The sequence below is a fragment of the Corythoichthys intestinalis genome, chromosome 3, assembly GCF_030265065.1.
Source record: "Corythoichthys intestinalis isolate RoL2023-P3 chromosome 3, ASM3026506v1, whole genome shotgun sequence".
Classification (NCBI taxonomy): domain Eukaryota; kingdom Metazoa; phylum Chordata; class Actinopteri; order Syngnathiformes; family Syngnathidae; genus Corythoichthys; species Corythoichthys intestinalis.
Window position 1 is genome coordinate 22168754 of NC_080397.1, and position 25968 is coordinate 22194721.

Below are 25968 nucleotides of genomic sequence, written 5' to 3' on the forward strand. Positions count from 1 at the left end.
ATGCGGAATGAATTTAATGAAATTCAAGTGATGATATTTTTCAAGTCATACAAGCTGTTATAAATGTTCACACAAGAATTCTTATTGTTTACAAGATTTTTTTAATACTTAATGTTTAGACTGCATGTGCAATTGTTAAATTGAAAGCTGGTAAATAAATTTAACGAGAAACTGTTCATTTGTATTCCATGCATTGATTCAAAATTTCAAATTATATAACAGTTTGCTTGGGCGAATTTATCGTCATTTATCGTTATCGAGGTAAATCTGCTCAATTTATCGTGATACGTACTTAAGGCCATATCGCCCAGCCCTAGAGTACATTCACACCATGAATGTATTTTCATCTGTGCTTTGATCAGTGTTGTTAATAACGGCGTTAGAATATAACGGCGTTACTAACGGCGTTATTTTTTTCAGTAGTGAGTAATCCAATTAATTACTTTTCTCATCTTGGCAACGCCGTTACCGTTACTGAGGCGGGAAAGGCGTGCGCTACTATGCGTTCCTAAGTTGGTTGAATAAAAAAAGTCTGAGAGAAACGGACTCATGGAGACGAGAGAGCAGAGCAGGAGTGGGGAAGACGCCGTTGAAACCGCTATGCTAGGTGGCTCCAATAATACCTGACTGCAGCCATAGCCGACAAACTACGCCCACATGACATGGTAGATATCATATTATAAAACTAGATGCAAATTTAGCCACAGCTGCATTGGCAACATGTTTTAAGGACTACATGCGTTAGTAAACAGTCGCCATCTTAAAGCAGTAGACCTCTCAGGAAGGCTCTGAAGAAGAGATCCTTCCTAGCGAACCTAAGTAACTTCTTTTTTTTATTTATTTTGGGCAACATGTTTTAAGGACTACATGCGTTAGTAAACAGCCGCCATCTTAAAGCAGTAGACCTCTCAGGAAGGCTCTGATGTAGAGATCCTTCCTAGCGAACCTAAGTAACTTTTTTTTTTTTTTAATCTAAAAAATCTTAACTTAAATCTATCTTTAAATGATGAAACAGTTTTAAAACTTACACATGTTTAAAGTAGACAGAAGGGAACTAATGCAATAACAGGAGCAATTTTAACAACTTTAACGGTTGATTCACAACTTTAAATGACTTCCACACATATCAAAGGTTACTACTTAGTTACCGCAATACCCTTGTGTCTAGTTAAGTGGAGGGTAAAGAATTGGGCTAGGGCCAATTGTCCCCCAAACCCTTTAAACTTCACATTGCATGACCTGTTTTTTTTTTTTTTTTTTTTTTTTTTTTTTGGAGAAAAAAAATAAAAATAAAATCATCACTAGTTACTTTGCCAAGTAACTAATTACTCTTATATTCAGGTAACTGAGTTACTAACGCAATTACTTTTTGGGAGAAGTAATTTGTAACTGTAATTAATTACTTTTTTAAAATAAAATTAACAACGCTGGTTTTGATAAACCTTGTATAATGGCTGTGATGCTTATTTGCATAAGAACTACAGTGCATAAATAATGGCTCGGGCATCGCTCGAGGCGGTCCCCCACAGAAGAGGGTTTTTTCTCTTATTTCACATCTGATGCGGAGGGAGGCCAGGGCTGGTTTGCAATTGAACTTTCTAAAATGATTATTTCCTGTCTTTTTGTCCTCATTTAATTTGATATTTTGTTCCATGTTTTCTTCAAATATTATTTTGCTTTGTTGTTAATTGAGTGTCGTCATCTTCTGTTCATTTGAGACAACTGAAAAACCTGTAAAAGGAAACTGAACTCCAGCTATCCTAGCCTCGACTTTTGTCCTCTTCATCACGCTTACCAAAGGCGTACACAATTTTTACGTGTATTTTACGGTTCCCCCATTTTTTCACGAGTAAGATTCTGGCAACCTCAGAAATCCAGAATTTGAATATAAATTCCATGTTTTCATTATTTATTTACTGTATTTGTACAGTGGCCGTACTTGTCCAAACAGCAGAGTACACTGAATTAAAATATAGTGGTACTTCTACATACGAAGGTAATTCGTTCCAGAACCTTGTTTGTAAGTCGAAATGGTTGTATGTCGAGCAGGATTTTCCCATAAGAATACATTATAATTCCATTAATTCGTTCCACAGCACAAAAACCTACACTAAATCCTTAATAAATACTGCTGTTACCATTGCAAATAGCAATTACAAACAGCAAAACAAATAAATATGAATAAAAATAATGTGATAATAGTACTAATAATAATACCTGTAATAATGTAACAAATCGGGTTCTAATGTGGCGGACTTTTTTTACTGTACCTGAACGAACCGCCGGGCTGACGTGACGGTGAGCAAGAGAGCACGGTTCTATTTTACTTTCTGTTTTGATGCTGGCGTCAACAGCGTGTTGTGTTGCACAAGTTGATGGAATAAATGATAAAAAAAACCTGGCGATTTCTTTGGCGATGTTACTATATAGGTAGATTTGTCTTTATTATTCAATCCCAAAAAAAGTTGCTTCACTCAAAATATATATTTTCAACCGAAGAAAAAGTCACTTCAATCAAAAAAAATGTGTTTGAATGCAAAAATAAATTTGAAACTCAAAAAAATATATTTGAAAACTATTTTTCTTTGATTGAAATATATTTTTTTAATTTAAGTCGGGTTTTTTTTGTTTTTTTTTTAATTGAAACATCATTTTTGATTGAAGTCATGTAATTTTGCGTTTGGACCACATTTTGGCCAGGACATTTGTGTCTCTATTATTCAATCAAAAAAAAAGTTGCTTCAAACAGAAAAATATATATTTTCAAAAGAAAAAATCACTTCAATCAAAAATTTTAAAAATTCAATCGTAGAAAAAAAGGTTTGAATGTGAAAAAATATTTGAGATGCAGAAATTCGCATTCGAACACTTAATTTTTCATTCAAACTGTTTTCTTTGATTGAAGCAATCCTTTTTGTGTTTGAGCCATATTATGGGTAGGACATTTGTGTCTAAATCATTCAATCGCAAAAAAAGTTGCTTTAATCAAAAAACTATTTTTAATCAAAGAAAAAAAATAATTTGCAAAAATATATATTTTTTGAAAATATTTTTCTTTAATTTGAAATATATAATTTTTTTATTGAAGTGTCACTTTTTTTGAAAAGCAAAAACTTTTAAACTCTTTATCATTATTTTTTTTTAAAGTGGAAAAAGTTTTGAACGCACTTATTTTTTGAAGTGGAAAAAGTTTTGAAGGCACTTTTTTTCGATTGAATCATTTTGACACAAAGATTCAACTTCAATGCTACTTCCGGCATGTTTGAGTGGCAGGTGACTACACCAATGGCATAAAAGTATGAAGCTAGAATAATGGCCACCAGGGCTCCATTCAGCCATTGGACTCTGCTGGAGTCCAAGCTGAATATAGGGCACCGGGTTATTTTTTGATTGAATAATAAAGGCACAAATGTCCTAGCCAAAATGTGGTCCAAACGCAAAATTACATGACTTCAATCAAAAATGTTGTTTCAATAAAAAAAAAAAAAACTTGACCTGAATCAGAAAAAAAAAAAAAATTCAGTCAAAGAAAAAGAGTTTTCAAATATATTTTTTTGAGTTTCGAATTTATTTTTGCATTCACTTTTTTTTTTTTTTGATTGAAGTGACTTTTTCTTCGTTTGAAAATATATATTTTGATTGAAGCAACTTTTTATTTGATTGAAGCAACTTTTTTTTTTTTTGATTGAATAATAAAGACACAAATCTACCTCCATACGTTACCACAACAACAATTGTCACCTTAACTTATAAAGACTGGCGAACGGAGGAGTTCCGCCGGCCGAGATCGATATTCTACGGCCCTATTGTCGATCCAGTTCATGGATGCACACACCATGCTCATATTTTGCTGTCATTTACATCTTCATTTCAATGGTAAGCGTTACCTTTTTTTTTTTTCTCCACCTGCACTAACCTTTTTCGATCCAGTGTTAATTTCTCTCACAAGAAAATCAGCCGTGCGTCCGTCTTCCGGCAAAACAAAGAAACTGCAGCGCTGTCAAATATCGTCGTATTTCGAGCATGTCGTCGAACATAGAAACAAATGGCGAGCCAAATTTTACATCGGATGTCAAAAAGACCGTGTGTCGAAGCGAATGTATGTCGAGGTACCACTGTAGCAGAATTTGTATGAACTGGTTGTGCTGTTCCATCTTCAGCTGGATGAATTCATTATCGAGGCTGTCGCCATCGGGCAGATTCGCAGAGTAAGGATTGGACATGATGGCAAAGGTGGCGGCTGCGGCTGGTTTCTTGAAAAAGTCATTGTGAGAGAAGAAGGACAGGCTGAGGCACAAGCTATTGAGTTCCCCTGCAACAGGTGAGTGTTTAATACAACCCCTGGCAAAAATTATGGAATCGCTAGTCTTGATGGATGTTCACTTCATTTTTAATTCTGTAGAAAAAACTATTAAGATCAGTACATACTACATACATACTGAATTTTGTGCAGGTGGCTAGATCGCAACGAAGATGATGGCCAAATTGTTCGAGAGTTAGTCCCATTCTCAGATGGACAGCGTCTTTACAGTAAGAAGAGAACCTTTTTGCATATACAATGTATCACAAAAGTGAGTACACCCCTCGCATTTCTGCAGAAATTCAAGTATACTGTATCTTTTCATGGGACAACACTGACAAAATGACACTTTGACACAATGAAAAGTAGTCTGTGTGCAGCTTATATATTACAGTTAATTTATGTTCCCCTCAAAATAACTCAAAATATAGCCATTAATATCTAAACCCCTGCAACAAAAGTGGGTACACCCCTTTGAAAAAACGTACATCCCTAAATGTCCAAATTGAGTACTGCTTGTCATTTTCCCTCCAAAATGTCATGTGACTTGTTACATAAGTACTGTCAGCATTGCTGCAGAGATTAAAGAGGTGGGGGGGGGGTCAGCCTGTTAGTGCACAGACCATATGCCGCACTCTACATCAAATTGGTGTGCATGGCTGTCACCCCAGGAAGAAGCCTTCTCTGAAGACGGTACACAAGAAAGCCCGCCCGTCCCATCAGACCATAGGACATGGTTCCAGTAATCCATGTGCTTTGTTGACATGTCTTCAGCAAACTGTTTGCGGGCTCAGGGGCCGCATTGGGTCCTGGTCTTTGTCACAACTGATCCAGCACAGGCAGTTTAACCAATGAAGGGGTCGGGGACACAAGAAGCACCTGACAGCAATTAACTGATTGTACTTACAAGACACCAGATTGGTGAAAAGTTGTCATCTTGATGGGTTGCAACAAAAACCCGCACCCACTGCGGCCCTTTGTGGAATAGTTTGCTCACCACTGGTTTAGATGTTAATGTCTATATTTTGAGTTATTTTGAGGGGAAAATAAAATAACTCTATTATATAAGCTTCATACAGACTACTTTTCATTGTGTCAAAATGTCATTCTGTCTGTGTTGTCCCATGAAAAGATATACTTAAATATCTGCAGAAATGCGAGGGGTGTACTCTTGTGACACACTGTACACTAAGATGTATCCGTGCTTATTGACATGTGCACGTGCTCCAGATGCTGGATATCACATTGCAGTGAAGACAGGCAACATCCCCGGAGGCAGCTCAGACTCCACGGTCTATGTTAAACTGTATGGGGACAAAGGCGACACCAGTAAAATGATGCTGGTGGTCTCTGACAACAATCTGAGCAACTACTTTGAGACAGGTCGCATTGACATCTTCACAGTGGAAACATCTGATATTGGACAGGTGAGGTACTGGTTTCACCTTCCTACCTAGTGCCAAAAGCTGGCCATTCATTTTATTGTCACTTCAGATCAACCGCCTGATGATCGGCCACAACAACGAAGGCATGCGGGCCGGGTGGTTCTTGGACAGCGTTCAAATCCTTGCGCCTTTGAGTGGAACGCATTACATGTTTCCATGCCATCGCTGGCTGTCCAAGGGAGAAGCTGATGGCAAGACGGAGGTGGAGATTTACCCCAGCGAGATCCTAGACACGCATCAATGTATGCGACACATTTAAATAATGGTGCTTTTTGTTCCTGAAATGGTGATTTTGCTGGACATAAATTGCTATTGTATAAACTTATCCTCCATAAAAGTGTATTTTGTCATTTAAATAGAAATTGTATCATCATGTAAGTGATGAAAAAAACACGTGGAAGTTATGCGGAAACAGCAAAATAAGTCTAAATCAAACTTGCAAAAAACGTGCAATAACGTGTTTGGCTGCCTCTTATTTTTCCCAGTGATCAACTACGAATTAACAATAGTAACTGGAGATGAGATGTTTGCCGGCACCAATGCCAAAGTGTTCATCCAGATCTACGGCGACAAAGGGAAAACAGAGGTCATCAAGCTAGATAGCCGTTCTAACAACTTTGAGAGAAGATCAACAGACATATTCAAGGTATGGGCCTAACAAACATTCACCACTCTGGTAAAATACTCTATCACACTGCATTCAAGTGTAAACATATCATCACTACTGATCTTCAAGGTCGAGGCCAAAGACGTGGGTAAGTTGTTCAAGATCCGCATCGGCCACGACGGCTCGGGCATTGGATCCGGCTGGTACCTGGACAATGTGGAGGTCAAACACATCACAATGACTCTGGTGCCCAAAGAGAAGAAGAAGGAGGACAAGAAGAAGAAGAAGAAGAAAAAGAAGGATGAAGAGGATGAAGAAGAGGAAGGAGCGGAGGAGATGCAGGAAGTGGTGGTGACGTATTGCTTCCCCTGCTCGCGGTGGTTGGCAAGCGGGGAAGAGGATGGCGAGCTGCAGGTGGAGCTTCTGCCTGACGGAGCCGAAGAACTGGAAGGTACAGTACGCTCTGTTTATGGAATAGAGGGGATCAAAGGGTAAGCTCCAGTCTTGAAAAAAAGAATCCTACAAAGTGTATTTAAATCTTGCAGTACTAGATTCTGGCATCAAAACAGCAATCGCTCACAGGCCCTATAATAAAACATCCCATCTCACCATCCGGATAAGCCTGTTTTAAATCTACATATCTACAAACTTTAAATTTGGGCTGTATGGTGACATCGTTACTTTATGACAACTGTACAGGATGGGCATGAAATCTATTGTCGTTAAGTCGGATATGAACTTGAATGAGGTCAAATAAACACCATCAAGACCGTGTCAAGAAATCCAGATGGCATCGACGTTGACACCCGACACCGGATTAATTTGTGCTACACCAGGCTACCGCTTTTGATTGTCTACAACTGTTCACAATTTCTTGGAGCCAATCAGAAGTGGCAAACGAGCCATTGTGTTTCCACTGATTATTAAAAACCTGAACATAAAGTTGAACATAGAGTCTGTGACAAAACATCCAAGATTTACCCACCAAAATATCCTATATATGGGCTTCCTCAATGTGGATGGAAAATATGGTGCATGCTGTAATGGCGACACCCATAACGGTGAAAAGAAGGGAGTGAATGACGTCCAACTAACGATATGGGCATAGGCGCAGTTTGACTTTTGTGGCAGGGGTCAAAACATGTTAATGACCCCAAAAATGCTGTGTGAGAACTCAGAAACAAGATTAATTTACAAATTGTATGCCCGGTTAGTAGCTTAGCCCATGCTCGTACAGTGGGGTAAATAAGTATTTAGTCAACCACTAATTGTGCAAGTTCTCCCACTTGAAAATATTAGCGAGGCCTGTAATTGTCAACATGGGTAAACCTCAACCATGAGAGACAGAATGTGGGAAAAAAAACATATAATCGCACTGTTTGATTTTTAAAGAATTTATTAGCAAATCATGGTGGAAAATAAGTACCTGGTCAATACCAAAAGTGCATCTCAATACTTTGTTATGTACCCTTTGTTGGCAATAACAGAGGCCAAATGTTTTCTGTAACTCTTCACAAGCTTTTCACAAACTATTGCTGGTATTTTGTCCCATTCCTCCATGCAGATCTCCTCTAGAGCAGTGATGTTTTGGGGCTGTCGTTGGGCAACACGGACTTTCAACTCCCTCCTCACCCCGTGGTGTCAAAATGACAACAAGAACGGTGAGCAAAAATCCCAGAACCACATGGGAGGACCTAGTGAATGACCTATAGAGAGCTGGGACCACAGTAACAAAGGCTACTATCAGTAACACAATGCGCTGCCAGGGACTCAAATCCTGCACTGCCAGACGTGTCCCCCTGCTGTAGAAAGTACACGTCCAGGCCCGTCTGCGGTTCGCTAGAGAGCATTTGGATGATCCAGATGAGGACTGGGAGAATGTGTTATGGTCAGATGAAACCAAAATAGAACTTTTTTGGTAGAATCCAGGTTCTCGTGTTTGGAGGGAAAAGAATACTGAATTGCACCACACCCACTGTGAAGCATGGGGGTGGAAACATCATGCTATGGGGCTGTTTTTCCTGCAAAGGGACCAGGAAGACTGATCTGTGTAAAGGAAAGAATGAATGGGGCCATGTATCGAGAGATTTTGAGTGAAAATCTCCTTCCATCAGCAAGGGCATTGAAGATGAGACATGGCTGGGTCTTTCAGCATGACAATGATCCCAAACACACAGCCAGGGCAACAAAGGAGTGGCTTCGTAAGAAGCATTTCAAGGTTCTGGAGTGGCCTAGCCAGTCTCCAGATCTCAACCCCATAGAAAATCTGTGGAGGGAGTTTAAAGTCCGTGTTGCCCAACAAACATCACTGCTCTAGAGGAGATCTGCATGGAAGAATGGGCTAAAATACCAGCAATAGTGTGTGAAAAGCTTGTGAAGAGTTACAGAAAATGTCTGGCCTCTGTTATTGCCAACAAAGGGTACATAACAAAGTACTGAGATGAACTTTTGGTATTGACCAAATACTTATTTTCCAACATGATTTGTAAATAAATTCTTTAAAAATCAAACAATGTGATTTTCAGTTTTTTTTTCCACATTCTGTCTCTCATGGCTGAGGTTTACCCGTGTTGACAATTACAGGCCTCTCTAATATTTTCAAGTGGGAGAACTTGCACAATTAGTGGTTGACTAAATACTTATTTGCCCCACTGTAAATAGAGGCATCCCATCTATGTGTGTGTGGTTGTGTGTGTGTGTGAGCGTGCGCGTTTTCCTGTGGAGAAGTAAACACCGATTTTTGCGTTCCGCGGAGATATCCAATTTAATGCCAAGTTTTTCCAGTCACTCACACCCTTGAATGTGGGTTTTGTCTCTGTTTTGCAATTAACGTCTATAGTAGACAACCTGAAATTCCGCTCACCATTTTGGCGGTGCTCTCCGGCGTTTCATGGTCCACATCTTCAATCCTTGCTTCTCGCTCAGTAGTTGTTATCGCTTTTGAAAGCTTACGTTACAAAAAAAAAATACGTACTGTATATCCATCTTGTTTCTTTTGTCCTCAGGTGGTTTTGGCGAAGCAAAGCAAATGACCGTCTCTAATGTTTTAGTCACATGATCTATTCGAAAATTTATTTTGACCCATTATAATTTTTTTTGTTCATTTTATTTATTTTTGGTGTTTGTTTTATTACTTTACGAATTTTATAGACAACACTTTACCGGCAAAGTCTTAGTTTTAAATTCATGTATTGGAAGGTCAATTACATGCAATGACAATTTCGGCCACCAGGGGGGGGCTTTGCCCCCCCACCCCCCACCCCCATTTAATCTCCGTGAATGGCTATGGGTGATGTCACCAAGTGTCTATCAAGTTCACTTTTACACTCGATGCAGGACACCATCCAGTTGAATTTAAAGTTCAACATTTTCTGGAAATAAACGCTTCAAACACACACAAACGATGGGCAGTGTAGACAGGGGACAATGTAGAACAATTAGGAGTACACAATGTGAATCAACTCGTGATTTAACACGAGAAAGGTAAATAAAATCATCATACTCACCTAAGATGTTGATTGAAAAATGTATGAATAATTCCAAGCATTTGCTGGTCGAAGTGAGTAGCAGCAAATTTTGCTCTAACTAACAGAACAAAGACCAGAAAAACACTGACATCATATGGAACCAGTGCCGTGTGAGGAAAAATTGAAATCTGACTGGTTGAGAAAGTGTCACATTGCTAATTTACAGTAGTGTAAGTTATTACATCAGACAACACAAGTTATTCTGAGGGCCAGGAGCAGTTTATAGTACATTGCACCACAGATGCCGAAGTCTTTTTAAAGCTATGATATGAAAAGGTTAGACAAGTTAGAAATAAATAAAAATGACAAAAACAAATAATAATTGAGGAAATATTAAGTCCATGAGGTTTTCTGTTTTTTTGTAGAGAAAGCACTCTTGGTTTGATTTGACACAGTTTCCTGACTGAAATGTAGAACAGAAGGTTAAGCAGGTGTTAGCTATTCATCCCTACTATTGTCTCACAGTCAACACCTATGAAGTGTGCGTCTTTACGGGTGACGTGCTGGGAGCCGGGAGCGATGCCGACGTCTTCATTAATATTTACGGCGACAATGGAGACACTGGAGAGCGTTATCTCAAGAACTCAGACAACCTCAACAAATTTGAACGAGGCGAGGTACGTTGTGTCTTCAGGATATCTTTCTTAGAATGTTTTCAGTGGTGCATAATAAGCACCGTTTTATGTCCACTTTTTATTAGACATGATTTCAACCCTACGAATACTGATAACCCTCCTGCGGCAGGCATGCCAGCTGTGACTTAGAGTAGTTGAGGTGTCCACTGTGTCACTGAACCTGTCCTACTTTTACTCATTACTAGAATCCAATTTATGAATTATTCAACTCTGCATTACACCCAGCATTGAAGGCACATAAATCATGTCCCCACAGAATTAGACTTGTTTTATATCTTATCGCTCACAAGCGGTACTAGCGTACTTTGCTGTTCAAAAGGAGTTTGGTATGCATAAGCAAAACTGAATAAAAATAGCCACAAAATTACTCTACACCTAAACAATGTAATACCATCTATGTTGTCATCAGTCAGGTCGGGTATGAGCTAGAACATATTCCAGATAAATTTGCGCATGAATTAGGGTCCAGAAAGCCTGGACTGGTCCCCAACCAGTCGCAGTGCCCAGTCAGAGCTATGAACAATCTTTAAACAAAGGAAGCTAAGCATAGGAAAATGGAGCTCATTTTTAACCTCCTCGAATCTCAGAATTAAAAGATCACCATGAGGTCCAGAATTGTATCTTACAGCTAGGGTTGCCAACCGTCCATTGAAAAACAGAATCATCGTGTATTAAAAAACAAAGGTACACGTCCCGTATTTAGCTTTCAGGGGACACGCTTTGTCTCGTATTATCATGAAACTTGAAAATAGTGTCTTATTTGTAGAACGAACACAGACTGGTATGGTGCATCACAAGAGTTTCAGCTCTCAGTCATTCTAGCCATTCAATTTTCTGGGGTCGAGCCATGGGGGCAGCAACCAAATAAGGGAAGCTGGGACTTTCCTTACCACAGTCACTTTATCCAGATCTTTGAGAGGGCGAGTCCTGAGACATATCCATATCCAGACTAAGTCTCTTTAGCATGTTTTGGGTCTTTCCCTAGTGCCCGGAACACCTCTCCAGAGAGGAATCCAGGATGCCCAAGCCACCTCATCTGGAACCTCTCGTCTTAGTGGCAACAACTCTATTCTGAACCCTCCTGTGATGTACTCATTACTCTATGTCTAAAGGAAAATCCTGTTAGCTCCTGACCGTAGGTGAGGGCGGGCATGCAGATCCACAAGTAAACGGAAAATGGCATTTGTTCATAGAGATACCGCACTTGAATGTATACCGCAGCTGTCCTCACTATATTATGGAATATGTACACCCAAATATATTAACACTTTATTTACAGCGGCATCATTCGACTGTCATGAGACCAAATGATCCACCATGAAACTTTGAATCGATTGGCTGCAAAGCTTCATTGCTTCAAGAAGCTGCATTTGGCCATCATTGCTCCCTTGGGGGAGACAGTCAACCTCTGCTGCCACCTGCTGTCAACACTGTTTTTGCATGCATTACAGCGCTACAGATGTATATAACAATCAAAATTCATGTTCTGTGCTAATTAATTCTTCAGTTACTGTTCCAGTTGTTTCATTAATTCCTAATTATGGTATTTGGTAACACTTTGACAGTGGTGCCATAAATATGACATGACACTGTCATGAGCATTGATGAATGCTGATAACAGATGTCATTTTACGGTTATCCGGCAAATTATCTCACTTTTGAATGAATGTAAAAGATCCAAGATGGACATAAATGGAGTTAGTGACATAATTTGCCAGATGACACAAAATGACATCTGTCATAAGCATTCAGTAATGCCCATGATAGTGTCATGTCATAATCATGACAGTCTTATGACGCTGTCAAATGACGTGTTACCTATCAACCCAAATAAATCAACAAATAAGCCACACTGGATTATAAACCGCAGGATTCAAAATGAAGGAAAAAAGTAGCGTCTTATAGTCCGAAAATTACGGTACTTGAGAATAAGATACAATGGGATCTCCTTTTCAACCGTGAAAGGAAGGATCCCTTTTCCAGTTTAGGACCATTGCCTCAAATTTGGTGCTAACTTTCCTTCTAACCGCTTCACACTCAGCTGCACATCACTCCAGTGAGAGAAGATATGTATCTAATGTGCAAGTGGGCTCAAAGAACTTTTGCAATCATTATATCTTATTCATAACGTAGTGAAAGGGCTATTGTTGTGTCCTCATTACCAGCCCAACAACTGATTTTCTGTGACCTTCCACTCCATTAAAAGATAGCATATTTGACAAAACATGAGAAACTGCTTTCTACTTTGAGTATAAAATTATGTTCTTATTCCTAACTACTAGAAATACATTGTAACTTTTGGTCGTCTAAAATAAATGGGATACTGTCGCTTTGAGGAAATCACAGGGGTAATTGTATCTCTCGCAGGAGGATGTGTTCATTGTGACAGCTATTGATTTGGGTCCCCTGAAGAAGCTTCGGATACGTCACAACAATGCTCGACCGTATTCATCGTGGTATCTGGATCGTGTGGAAATAGTGGACACAAAAGATGATACGACGTGGGTTGAAACTGACCCTTAAGATAGACTTTTCAGTCGTTTAGTTTCAAATCTATTTGCCTTGTGGTTTTTCAGGTACTACTTCCCATGTAACCGCTGGCTGGCCGTGGATGAGGATGATGGCCAGATAGCAAGAGAGCTGGTTCCTGTAGATGAAGCCTTCATGAAGAAGGATGAGGATGAAGAGGGAGGTGGAGCCACTCTGGGGCTAGAGCAGAAAGGTAGCTAATTTACAATGCTGCTTCAACTGATAAAGGAGGAAAAGATAAAAGCAGATTCTCTTCAAGTATTTATTCAAGTGGTACAACTTTCCCTTGGTACATAGCAGATTAAATACACATTTTTTTTCTTCTCCTCTGAATATTCTCATTCAGGTCATATACTGTAGGGTTATGGGCATTGAATTGATCGCTCGCAACTGGACTTTTCTGGTTGGCTAATAAGACGTTTTGTCTCTCATCCAAGCTTAATCAGTTAATGTAACTGCAATGATACCTTTGTAAAATAGAAAAAAGCAAATGTTTTGTGATTTTTTGGAAAGGAGAGCTACAGACGATGGTACTCTTTTCAGACAACAGTAAAAGACAACACAAAGAGGAAATTCATGCAAGAGCTACAATCCAGTTGTAGAGATGACTTATGTTAAATATTTAAGACCTGAAAGCTTTAATGTCTGTTTCAGCCATGTCTACTACGTATACCATCTGTTTCAGCCATGTCTACTACGTATACCATCAAAATAAAAACTGGAGAAAAGAAGTATGCGGGAACTGACGCTAACATCTTCGCTATATTATTTGGAGAAAATGACGACACAGGTGAAAAAAAAACATCAACATCTAAGAGTGAGATGTAAGGCTTTTGTTCAACTGCAATTCACATGCCACTCACAGGTATCATCAATCTGAAAGCCTGTAAGAACTACAAGAACAAGTTTGAACAGGGCGCGATCAATGAGTTCATCGTAGAGGCTGTGGATTTGGGTGAGCTGGAAAAGCTTCGAATTGGTCATGACAATTCAGGTGTGGAAAAAAAAAAAGCATAACGTGATGACAAGTGAGGATTGTTAACAGGATTCCTACTCCTGACAGGGGGATCACCCGGTTGGTTTTTGGACTGGGTGGAGATTGACGCTCCCTCGCAGGGTCTCAGGCTCCGCTTCCCATGCGGCCGTTGGTTAGACAAGGGAGAAGACGACGGCAACATCATCAGGGATCTTTATCCTGCCGAGTTACAGACTGAGCTGTACACACCATGTGAGAGCAGCAGATATAAAATGTGTTGTGTCAATCGCATATAAATTTGCAGTGCTTTTTGTACTTAACTGTAGATCAGTGGTTCTTAACCTTGCTAAAGGTACCAAACCCCACAAGTTTCACATGTGCATCCACTGAACCCTTAGGAATATAATAATAAAGCTTTTTTTTTTTTTTTTAAATTCAAAACATTTATAGCTAAGCTAGCAAGATAATATATTAAGTGAATTACAATTCAGATTTCTTCAAATTTACTACAAATGATTTTGCCTTTTGCTGTTGATTTTCACGTTGGAAAATGAAATGAAACTTTTCATCCAACACGTTTCCATTTTTTGGTTGCATGTCTACATTCTCATTTTATAGTCACATCCTTGCATCACATATTTTCACAGTGTAAAATAATGCATTTTTAAAAATTATTATCTGTACAATCCACGCTACCTGTTGGTCTGCTATACTTCCTCTTACCAAGTGCGAACCTTCCACTTAGCAAACCAGTTTCTTCCCCCACAAGATAGAGGGCTAGCAGTTGAAAGAAATGGAGTAAAGTCTGTAAATTGGGGACAGACCAGTCCAAAACCTTACTTACTCACCGAACTCTTGGCTTCGATCGAACACAGGTTAAAAATCACTGCTTTAGTTGAGTAATCCATTAATCCAGATTTCCTCCATTGGTATCACCCAAAGACCACATACTTGGTTCACCTCCTACCTGTCTGCCTGTATACAATTTGTTAAATTCGGCCCCCACATATCCATATCCCTCCCTGTCTCTGCAGGCGTGCCCCAGGGCTTTGTCCTGGGGCCACTCCACTTCATCATTTACATTAGTCCCCCTCAGTTCCGTCTTCCGTAAATACAATATTCACTTCCACTGCTACACGGATGACACCCAGCTCTACATTTCCTCAAAACCAACCTCCTCTCTTCGACCCTCCTCTCTCACCCTCTGCCTGCAAGACATTAACTTATGGTTCTCCTTCCTTCCAACTACTTCCTACTACTCAATAGCCCAAATTCAGAAGTCTGTCTTGTAGGTACCCCCGCCATGTTCACTAATGACAATAATTTCTCTCTTACCATCAACAATGTACCCATCTCTCCTTCCACTCAGGTTAAGAGTCTAAGTGTCATCCTCGACAGCACGCCCTCTTTCAGCTCCCATATCAACGACTTCACCTGATTAGCCTACTTCCGCCTTCATAATATTTCTCACCTCCGCCCTTCTCTCACCCCATACACTGCTTCCACTCGTTTGCAGTCTTGTCCCCTTGCAGTTTGACTATTGTAACTCACTGCTCTCCCAAATGAATCCCTCCAGAAACTGCACCTCCTCCAAAACTCAGCAGAACGCCTCATCACTAGAACCCCCACCACAAACCACCTTGCCCCCCTCCTCCCTATACTCCACTGGCTCCCAGTTAAACAAGGATTGAACTGCAAGATCCTCCTCATCACCTTCAAAGCATGTCATAGCCTGGCCCCACCCTATATATGTATCATTCACTTCGCCCCCTAATACCCTCCACCTTTCTGTTCGACGTGCCCGTCTCACCACCTATGATTTCAGAGTGTTTAGTCACTGTGCCCCCCAGCTCTGGCACTCCCTACCCTCTGACCTTTGCAACATATCAGCTCTTTCACTTATTAAATTCTTTCTTACGCACCTTGATCCTTAGCTCTGTTTTGTCTCAACACTTTTATTCTGCTTTTAATCTTTGTGAATTTTAATCTGTCTCTTGTACAGTGTCTTTGAAAGGCACTTGGCATAATATGCATTATTATTATTATTGACATTAAGCTACTCAATAAGTTATAAGTATCTTTTGGCATATGGCATCCCCAACTCTAAGTTTTGTTACATGAATGTACCTATTCTTGAGTTGACCCCTCCAAAAGGTTTCCTGCAGTACCTTTTTACTGTCATCACAAATGTGTTCATGAATGTTTCTAACACTTAGTATTTTATCCCAGTGGTGGTAAACCTCTGTGGTCAAGGGCCCCATTTTATGAAATTGTAAGATTGATCATATTGGGATTAACAAAAAATATATATAATTAATACTAATTTACTAATTTCATTATTTATTATTCATCAATTCACATCGTGCAGCTTTTGTGTTTATTTCGTTAATATGTGCCATTTTTGCTAATGTTGCAGCTCGTTAGTAAATGTGCTTATGCATCAAACTACTGCATTTCTTCATTGTCTTTTGACCTATCAGTCGTGCCTTACGAACTGAAGATTTTCACCAGCGATGTGTTTGGTGCTGGGACGGATGCAGATGTGTTCATCGTTTTGTATGGCCAGAAAGGCGTGTGCACACAGCAGAAGCATCTATGTGTCAACAAGAGAGAGAGGAGACTGTACTTTGAGAGGGGAGCTGAGGACATGTTCATAGTGGAGGTATAGTATTTGATTATGACCTTGTTTTTTGACACGTATACTTACACTATGTGTATACTGTATATATCAGTGGCGGATGCTTTCGGATGTCTTTCAAAGAGGGGAATCTCAATTTCTGCTTACATCATAAAACATGTATGTTTATTTATACGTAATTTCTACCCTGTGTTTGCCTCACTCTACCCTTCCCCGTTAATCTATCTTTGAACCAATCAGGAGAAAGAGCGGGGAGCTCCTGACGTGACTATGAATCACCTATGTGGTTGAATACAATGTACAAAGCAGTTCTTGTAGATAGTTCAATTTCTGAAGTTTTCCCCCAAATACATTTCATTTACTCATTAAGAAGAGAGAAAAGAACGTCACGAAACATTTTCTTGATGGGAATTGATGTTCTTGCTCTTCTGCGAAACTTTCACCTGGCGAGCCAATCAGGGGAAAGAAGCAGGAGCTGCAGATGTGAACGGGAAGCAACTATCTGCTTGAATACTATTGCGGAATGCGAAGCGTTTTTTGTTGATAGGTCCATTTTCCAATTTTTGTCTGAAATATACTTAATTTACTCATTTAAAAGGAGCAAAAAACAACACTAAAAGTTTTTTGTGGGACGCGAAGCAATGTTTTCGTGGTGTCACGAGATCATTCAATCAGTAGCCATATATTTTTGAAGGTTCCTCCCATGAAACAGGTCTCAATTGGATCTTTCCCAGATTGATATGTTGAATATATTCATAACGGAAATATAGAAAAATCAATATGGCGTACTCAACCTTGTTTTCAATCCTCTAGCATTTTAGGATGTTTTCTTCAAGAAGCAGAAGCAAACCTTATTTATTTCACAATAAAATACTTTGAAATGGGATAAAGCAGGGGTGTCCAAACTTTTTGCAAAGGGGGCCAGATTTAGTGTGGTAAAAATGTTGGGGGCTGACCTTGGCTGACGTCCTTTACATAGAAAAATATATTTAAGCAAATTTTAGCAAGCCATTATGTGTGTCACATTTGCTTTATTATTTTTTTAAATTAATAATTTCAACAATCTCGCAACTCGCCTTTGTGGCGTTGTCTTTTGACACTCGGGCTCTTGCGATATACTGCTGCTGTAAAATTAAACTAGCTTCAAGTTGCTTCGATTTCATGCTACGTATCTTCCCTGTAATCCTGTCGTACATGTCAGTGTGTCTTGTTTGGTCATATCGCCTCACATTGAACTCTTTAAAAACAGCAACTGTCTCTTTGCAAATGAGGGAGACACAGTTGTTGCGTATTTTAGTGAAGAAGTAGTCCAATTTCAAACTATTCTTGAAGCGTCGGCCGTCGCAGTCAACTTTCTTTTTTTTTGTTGTTTGTCGCCATTTTAGAAAATTGGGAGTAAAAGGTCACACGGGGTAATGTTGCTTAGAGTGCTGCTGCCTTTTAGTGGGTAAATGAGGAGCAGCATTTAGTGTGTAAGCTATTTCATATGCTGGTAGCAGTACTGCTGACCAATTTATTAAGTATGTGTGTGGGCCAGACGTTATTGATTTTATGAGAGAGGCTGGGGGCCGGACGAAATTTGACCACAGACCGCATTTGGCCCCCGGGCCGCACTTTGGACATGTCTGGGATAAAGTATATAGTACTGAATTGCCGTGTTTGTAATATGGTACATTATATACAGTGTTCTGGATATATGCATTTTTTTGCTCAAATTGACCTCATACATTTCTTTTAATTGAGCCACTGAATGTATCTTGTACCAGTTGGAAGATGTCGGCGATATCATCGAGAAGATCCGAGTGGGACACGACAACAGGGGCTCCAATCCTGGATGGCACCTAGACAGAGTGGAGATCAGACGCCTGTTGAGGAAAGGAAAGGTAGCACAAAAATCTGTCAATAATAGCATTCTGAAATGACTTAGGCCGACCTTTTTTAAATGCCAGGGGTCCGAGACGACCATTTTCCCGTGCGAACGCTGGTTGGCTAAATCGGAAGATGACGGGGAGACAGTGAGGGAGCTGGTCCCGTCAGACATCATTACAGAAAAACTCCTAAGGGGAGGCACTCTCAAACGGACTGAAACCGAAGTGGAGGATGCTTTGGAAAGTGAGCTGAATGCACCTTTTCTTAACATTTGCCACACGTGAACGATAAAATGACAAAAATATTTATGTTTTGATTCATAGAAAAATATTAAGTCAAGGGATTCTATCAATTTTGATTGGTCAAAATGTATTGGACGTCTGTCGCTGTCAATGAGTTAAAATGATGTTAAAATAAATGGACAGAAAAACAACAAACAAACAGTCAGTAATAGAAAATAGAGAACAAGAAAAAAAACACTCACACTGTTCATTGATGTGGTCATCCCATACCAGCACACACTTACCAGGTGTCCGTGCGTACTGGTGACATGTACAAAGCAGGAACGGATGCCAATGTATTCCTAACCATCTACGGAGACCTTGGAGACACTGGAGAGCGAAAACTCTCCAGATCTGACACCAACAGAAACAAGTTTGAGAGAGGAGAGGTAGGAGAGTACAGAACTAAAAAAAGAAATTGTGAATCAAAGCTGGTATTACACATTAATGTTGTCTGACTTCCAGGTGGACAAATTTACCATTGAAGCTGTGGATCTTGGCCAAGTGTTTAAGATCCGAATTCGTCACGATAACTCTAATATAGGAGCTGACTGGTATCTGGACCAGGTGGAGGTGTTGGATTTGGACACAGAGGAGGTTTACATGTTCCTGTGTGAACGCTGGCTGTCAAAGAAAAAGGAGGACAAACGCTTAGAGAGGACCTTCTTTGTCAAGGTTTATTCACTTGGGATGGCAAAAACACAAAAATACAAACAGCAAACACACATTTCTGTTTCAGGGTTACGAAGGCGAAAGAAATACCGATCCCAATTCCAAGAAAATTGCTCAAGCCAAACTGGGGCTGGATCGGAATGCAAATAAGAAAAAGAAGAAGAAGAAAATGGCACTTGTGGAAGAAGGGCCAAGTAAGTGGAATCAAAGTCAGTTGCACAGTCTAGAAACTAGAGCCCTGTGAAACAAAACTTTTTTTTTTTTTTTTTTTTTTTAACCTGTCCTGTTCAGCTGTTTGACACAGAGAATGGAAGTCTAAGTGCCCGGGTTGTCTGAACAGTTTTAATGTTTCACATTGAGAGTCTGATATACTCCCATTGTGATCATTCAAAATACCTTTTTATTATGACAAAGCAGCGAACAGGAAGGGATTATGGGGGGACAGAAGAAAAGCAACACAAGAGAAGAAAGAAGAGAAACACATACACAAACAACAACAAGAAATACATAGAACATCTAGACTGATTGTTAATATGCTGGCGCCATCATCAGCGAGATGTATTTCCGGTTTACACCATGTGGGGGCCTATTGGCCAGTGAAAGAGGGGGACGGGGGTGGGGTAGGGCTGGGCGATATGGCCTTAAGTACGTATCACGATAAATTGAGCAGATTTACCTCGATAACGATAAATGACGATAAATTCGCCCAAGCAAACTGTTATATAATTTGAAAATTTGAATCAATGCATGGAATACAAATTAACAGTTTCTCATTTAAAATTATTTACCAGCTTTCAATTTAACAATTGCACATGCAGTCTAAACATTAAGTATTAAAAAAAATCTTGTAAACAATAAGAATTCTTGTGTGAACATTTATAACAGCTTGTATGACTTGAAAAATATCATCACTTGAATTTCATTAAATTCATTCCGCATTGTTATACACTAGATAGTGGCATACGTTTAGATATTTAGAATAGATACAAATACGACACATCCACCCGCCCCCCAGAAATTATACTTAATTAAAAAATAAAATGTTTCACAAACCTTTCTTTTATTCGGCTCAATTATTTACATCTTATGATTTTGGAAATCCTTGCAGTATGCAATAAATAATATTACTGTTCCCAAGCACTGTGCTTACTGTACTGTAATTTTTACAAAAAATAAACAATAGTAGTTACTCCCCGTCATCTAGGACGAGCCACTTACAAGACTAGCACTGTCGTGTATTACAAATACTGCTTTGAACACATCTTCACAGACAAAAGCAATGACACAGGCTTAAAGAGGTCAACTTTAATTGTGTAAATCACACTTAATGACGACACGATCTCCTGGTTGAAATAGACGACATCCACTTAATTCTATTGAAGATATGTAATGCTGAGGCAATTTGTCAACTTTACTTTTAAAAGGAAACGTGCACTGTTTATCCAGTAGATGGGGCTCTTGCAGTGCGTCAAACAGTGATTCAATTTAGGGCAATTGTCTTAAAAGTGGTTCATTGTTTCAGAAAGCCTCGGTTTTTCCATCCCTATTTGGAACCCGTCAAGAGTTTACTTAATGTCGGGTGAAAGTTTGGCGAAGGTAACTTAAGCCCGACTTCATCCCGTTTACTTGTAGCGTTAGCCGCTAGCGTTAGCTGCTAGCGTTAGCCTACCGGGCTTCTGTTTGATTGGCTTCCTGAAAACCATGTGACTCCAAACGTAAGCACACTGTCTGCTTTCTTAAAGGGGAATGAACATAGCCGAACAACACAGAGTCAAAGCGGGATTAAAAGACTATATTTTCTTCTTTTATTAAATTACCGAATTTACCGACATGGTCAAAATTACGTCGGTCATCGTGAAGAATTTCGGTAACGGTAAATTTTCGGTTTACCGCCCTGCTCTAGGGTGGGGGTGTCTATAAGCTAAGTGATTGAAAGAGGTAGAGTGTACACAAATCAGTTCTGTGCTCTAGAACCCAGTAATCATGTGAATCTCTTATGAATGTAAGCCCGTTGGCGACCAACCCTACGCCGCCCCATCGCCAATCCCGGCACCAGGACCCCCAACCTGAGCATGCCCTACCTCATCCAGCAGCACGCGAGCCCCACCGGACGCGCGACAGCCACGCAGACGGGCGGAGAAGCCGCGCGGGAGCCAGCCCAGGGCCACGGCCCCCACCCAGCCAGCCCGGGGAGGAAGGGTGGGCGGGGGGCCGGGGGGTCAAGCGCAGCCCATCCCTCCTCCCGCAGCCCAGCAAAGGAGCCATCGCCCCACCCTGGGATCCAGGGTGGTCCCCCGGGCCACCCGCGCACCCATCAACCGGCCTTCAGGGATGGCAGGAGGGGACGCACCACCAACCCCACGTCTACCCCCACCATCCCCCCAGGCCACCCGGGGCACGAGCCACAGCCGCAGCCCCCCAGCCGGCACGGCACGCCACGGGAACCCCAGCGGCCCACTAAGCCCAAGGCAGGGCAGGGCCCCCCGCCGGTGCAGGCAACACCCCGCTGATACACCGGCGCCAAGCCAGCGACCCGCGACGGAGCGCAGGGCGGATGTCCAGTCAGAGAAGAGGGGAAGGCGGAGGCAGGAGAACACCGAGGAACTGCCACGGGGCGATGCAAGATCGGAGCCCCGACCCCCCACCCCACTCTCGCGGCCGGCAGCCCAGGCAGAGGGGAGACAAAACAAAACTTTTTTCATCAAACACAATTTTAGCACAGCACATTAATGTGGCACACTTCTACAGTCTTATACTACAATGGAAAAAGGGGGGCGCTAACAATGTTCTAAAATGTTTATTTAACACAGCCAGAGAGGTATTCATTTATGAATGTGTTTATCATAATGCTTGTTTACATTTAGCATTATTACTAAAACACAGGTAGTCCCTGGTTCACGAACGAGTTCCGTTCCTGCGCTGGCGATGTAACCCGGAATTAACCCTTTATACTGTACATCAAAACACTCTCTAAATTAAGGGGAAAAACTATCCAAAACATGTATTATACGTCATTGTACTTTCCTCGCCAAGACGTTGAAGCTTACAGTGAGCTAAGTTCTGAAATGACTGTCAGACATCCGTGTGGTTCGCTGATTTTATTCAGCTGCTCATGACGTCAACACTTGCAGAATGACACTAAAAGAAAATGGAATTAAATCAGTCTCATCTTCAATAACAGCAATTCAAATTTATGTTTACAAGTAGCTGCTGATACAGCCATTACAAACGATTAGCATGTATCAGTTAGCGTCTGCACATTTTAAAAATAATCACATAAACTCACCCCAAGTATTCCGCCACAATTGAAAACGCACAATAAACAGTACGAAAAGAGTTATATATGTACAGCCTTGGCCTCTGGATGCTTCACAAGCAACAAATGTGCGCGCAGGCTGCCACCACTGTCACTCGGCTGCTCTGTGTGTGCATGTGTGGACTGCGGGGTGCGCGGGCGTGTCTGTACATGCCGTCGCTTCCTGCGCCAAAATAAAAGCATGCATCACAAAACAAAATCATGACACAGACGTTCAAATGCAAAAGTTGCAAAATTTTCTCTTATAATATACTGTAAATTAAGAGGATTTGATCAAGCATTGTTTTTGTACTCAAACAACAAAGAATTTGTCTCTCTTGTCTGGCTTCCAGTCATCCCCTATCATTTCACTCTGTCCACTGGGATGGAGCGCGATGCCAGCACCACGGCCAGAGTCTACGTCATCATAATTGGTCCTGGAGACCAGGAGACGGACCGGCTCTGGCTGGATCTGCCGGAAGGAAAGAAATGTTTTGCGGCTGGCAGCATGCAACATTTTGTGTGCTATGGAACTGACGTGGGAGAGATCAAAAGGGTGGAAGTAAGAATCTAGGACATCGGTCCTTTCTAGTTAAAATATTTACGCGTGGCAGCATTTCGTTGTCAACTAATATTATACCTTCCGAAACAACCACAGTGAACCTTATTTATCGGAAAATATTATATTTATACTTTACCTTGGTGGAAATCAGAACTTTCTTATTTATTTATTTGCATTCCTCAGCTAGGACACAATGGCGCCACACCAGAAAGCTGCTGGTTGGTGGACGAACTGGCCATCAGCGTGCCCACCAAAGGCATCAAGTACAGTTTCCTGTGCAAGTGCTGGCTGGCCAAAGACCGGGGGGACGGTCTTACGGTTCGACTGTTCAATGTGCTGGACGCCAGCACCATCAGTATCAACCGCAAAGCGAGTGCCGCCCGTATGACACCATTTTGAGATTAGTGGATGGTTATTGTAAAAGTCACTTCTTGGTGTTTGTGTAGGTGATTTATTCCACCACAGTTGTCACTGGTGACACCCAGTACGCTGGCAGCGACACTAACATTTTCCTGACTGTGTATGGAGCCAATGGGAGCACAGAGGAAATGCTCCTGCCTAAGAATGGGGACAGGTTAGTGTTGTGGGAAAAGTTACCCTATTGCAGAGAATATCCAAAATGACTCCTAAAGACAAAAGAGATGATGATGTTTCAGTGCCATTGACATTCAAATGTAATCCATTTTGAAGAGTAACTGGCAGTGGCCAATTAGTTAAAATGACATATACTGTATGCTTGACAACAATATTGCTAAGGTTTGAGCGAGACCAAGAGGACACATTCAACCTAGAGGTCGACGACATCGCACCCCTGAAGAAGATACGACTGAGGATTGATGGCAGCGGGAGTCGTCCCGATTGGTTTCTGGACAGGGTAAATGTCAAGCACAAAACCATTTCCTAAATATGTTTCATTGTTTTGGGGATAATTCTTTTGCATTCAGATCCTAATGCGCAACCTGACCACTGAGGAGGTTTACACATTCACATATGAGAACTGGCTGTCAAAAAGCAAAGGGCCCAGGAGGACTCTAGAATGCGAGCTGGCAGCCGTGGTAGACGAGGAGGAGATGGTGGAAAAAACCACCTATGTCATTCAGGTCCAGACCAGTGATGTCACAGGTGTTTTGCTCTCATCTTGCTCTGCTATTTAATTGAATTTTATTCATTTGAATAAATTGCTGGCAATTAACTATTAAAATAGTGACCAAAAAAACAAAAAAAACCTTTAAGTTTTTTTTGTTTTTATTTGTATTATTGATAACTTTGTATTAAAAAGGGCCACCAATAGCACATTATTTGGATATAAAGCAATTTTGAAGTTAGTTTGAAGTTAATCATGACAGAAATTTGCTGTAAATGAAAGCCATGATGATATTAATCAATTTCAATTTGATCGTTCAAAACAAATTGATTTATCGATCCAGATCTTCTTGCTACACTTCTACACAAGAATGGATCTAGAGGCCGTAATATGGTGGACTCTTCTCTAAAATGGGCACCTTTGGTTTATTTTGTTATTAGTTATTAGCTTTTATCTCAATGCTTATAATTGGTCTGCTCACAAAAGTACACAGGTAGCGGAAGCAGCAGCTTCAGCAGGAAAGCCCAGACTTCCTCTCTCCAGCCACTTCATCCAGCTCTTTTTGGGGGATCCCAAAGCATTCCCAGGCCAGCCGGGAGACATAGTCTCCCCAGTATGTCCTGGGGCGGCCCCGCGGCCTCCTCCCAGTGAGGCCCCACGGAGACATCCTTGTCAAATGCCCAAGCCACCTCATCTGGCCCCTCTCAATGCGGAGGAGCAGCGGCTCTACTCCGAGCCCCTCCCGGATGACCGAGCTTCTCACCTTATCTCTACGGGAGAGCCCGGACACCCTACAGAGGAAACTCATTTCGGCCGCTTGTATCCGGGATCTTGTTCTTTCGGTCACGACCCACAGCTCGTGACCATAGGCTAGGGTAGGAACGTAGATCGAGCGGTAAACAGACGGACCGGTGCAGAGTCCGCATCACTGCAGATGCGGCACCGATCCGCCTGTCGATCTCCCATTCCATTTTTCCGTCACTCGTGAACAAGACCCTGAGATACTTGAACTCCTCCACTTGGGGAAGGAACTCATCCCTGACCCGGTGGGGGCATTCCACCTTTTCTCGACTGAGAACCATGGTCTCGGATTTGGAGGTGCTGATTCTCATCCCGACCGCTTCACACTCAGCTGCGAACTGTTCCAATTAGAGTTGAAGGTCACGGCTTGATGAAGCCAACAACACTGCATCATCTGCAAAAAGCAGAGATGCAATATTGAGGCCACTAAACCGGACCCCCTTAACGCCTCGGCTGCGCCTAGATATTCGGTCCATAAAAGTTATGAACAGAACCGGTGGGCAGCCTTGGCAGAGTCCAACCCTCACTGGAAACGGACCAAACTCTGACACCTGTCTTACAGGGACCGGAGACCCCGTATCAGGAATTCTGATACCCCATACTTCAGGAGCACACCCCACAGGACTCCCCGGGGGATTCGGTTGAACTCCTTCTCCAAGTCCTGTAGACTGTTTGGGCGAACTTCCATGACCCCCCGAGAACCATGCTGAAGGTGTAGAACTGGTCCACTGTTCCGCGGCCCGGACG

At 41.3% G+C, this 25968-nt stretch overlaps 1 protein-coding gene across 2 annotated transcripts in view; it reads left to right on the forward strand.

Annotated features, from left to right (window-relative positions):
• loxhd1b (lipoxygenase homology PLAT domains 1b) overlaps positions 1-25968 on the forward strand; it is a 47613-nt gene that overhangs the window by 16529 nt on the left and 5116 nt on the right. Inside the window, exons 15-37 of one of the 2 annotated variants that reach the window (XM_057831792.1) lie at positions 4161-4321; positions 4454-4530; positions 5531-5727; positions 5795-5987; positions 6231-6391; positions 6482-6803; positions 10345-10496; positions 12882-13015; positions 13091-13236; positions 13729-13833; positions 13909-14037; positions 14107-14271; positions 16500-16681; positions 18424-18540; positions 18607-18769; positions 19042-19196; positions 19273-19482; positions 19547-19673; positions 23128-23336; positions 23520-23705; positions 23783-23910; positions 24093-24210; positions 24281-24458. In XM_057831792.1, coding sequence (XP_057687775.1) covers positions 4161-4321; positions 4454-4530; positions 5531-5727; positions 5795-5987; positions 6231-6391; positions 6482-6803; positions 10345-10496; positions 12882-13015; positions 13091-13236; positions 13729-13833; positions 13909-14037; positions 14107-14271; positions 16500-16681; positions 18424-18540; positions 18607-18769; positions 19042-19196; positions 19273-19482; positions 19547-19673; positions 23128-23336; positions 23520-23705; positions 23783-23910; positions 24093-24210; positions 24281-24458 — 3715 coding nt within the window. Of the gene's footprint in view, positions 1-4160; positions 4322-4453; positions 4531-5530; positions 5728-5794; positions 5988-6230; positions 6392-6481; positions 6804-10344; positions 10497-12881; positions 13016-13090; positions 13237-13728; positions 13834-13908; positions 14038-14106; positions 14272-16499; positions 16682-18423; positions 18541-18606; positions 18770-19041; positions 19197-19272; positions 19483-19546; positions 19674-23127; positions 23337-23519; positions 23706-23782; positions 23911-24092; positions 24211-24280; positions 24459-25968 lie in introns of those variants that run through there. The other variant, XM_057831791.1, reaches the window with a different exon arrangement.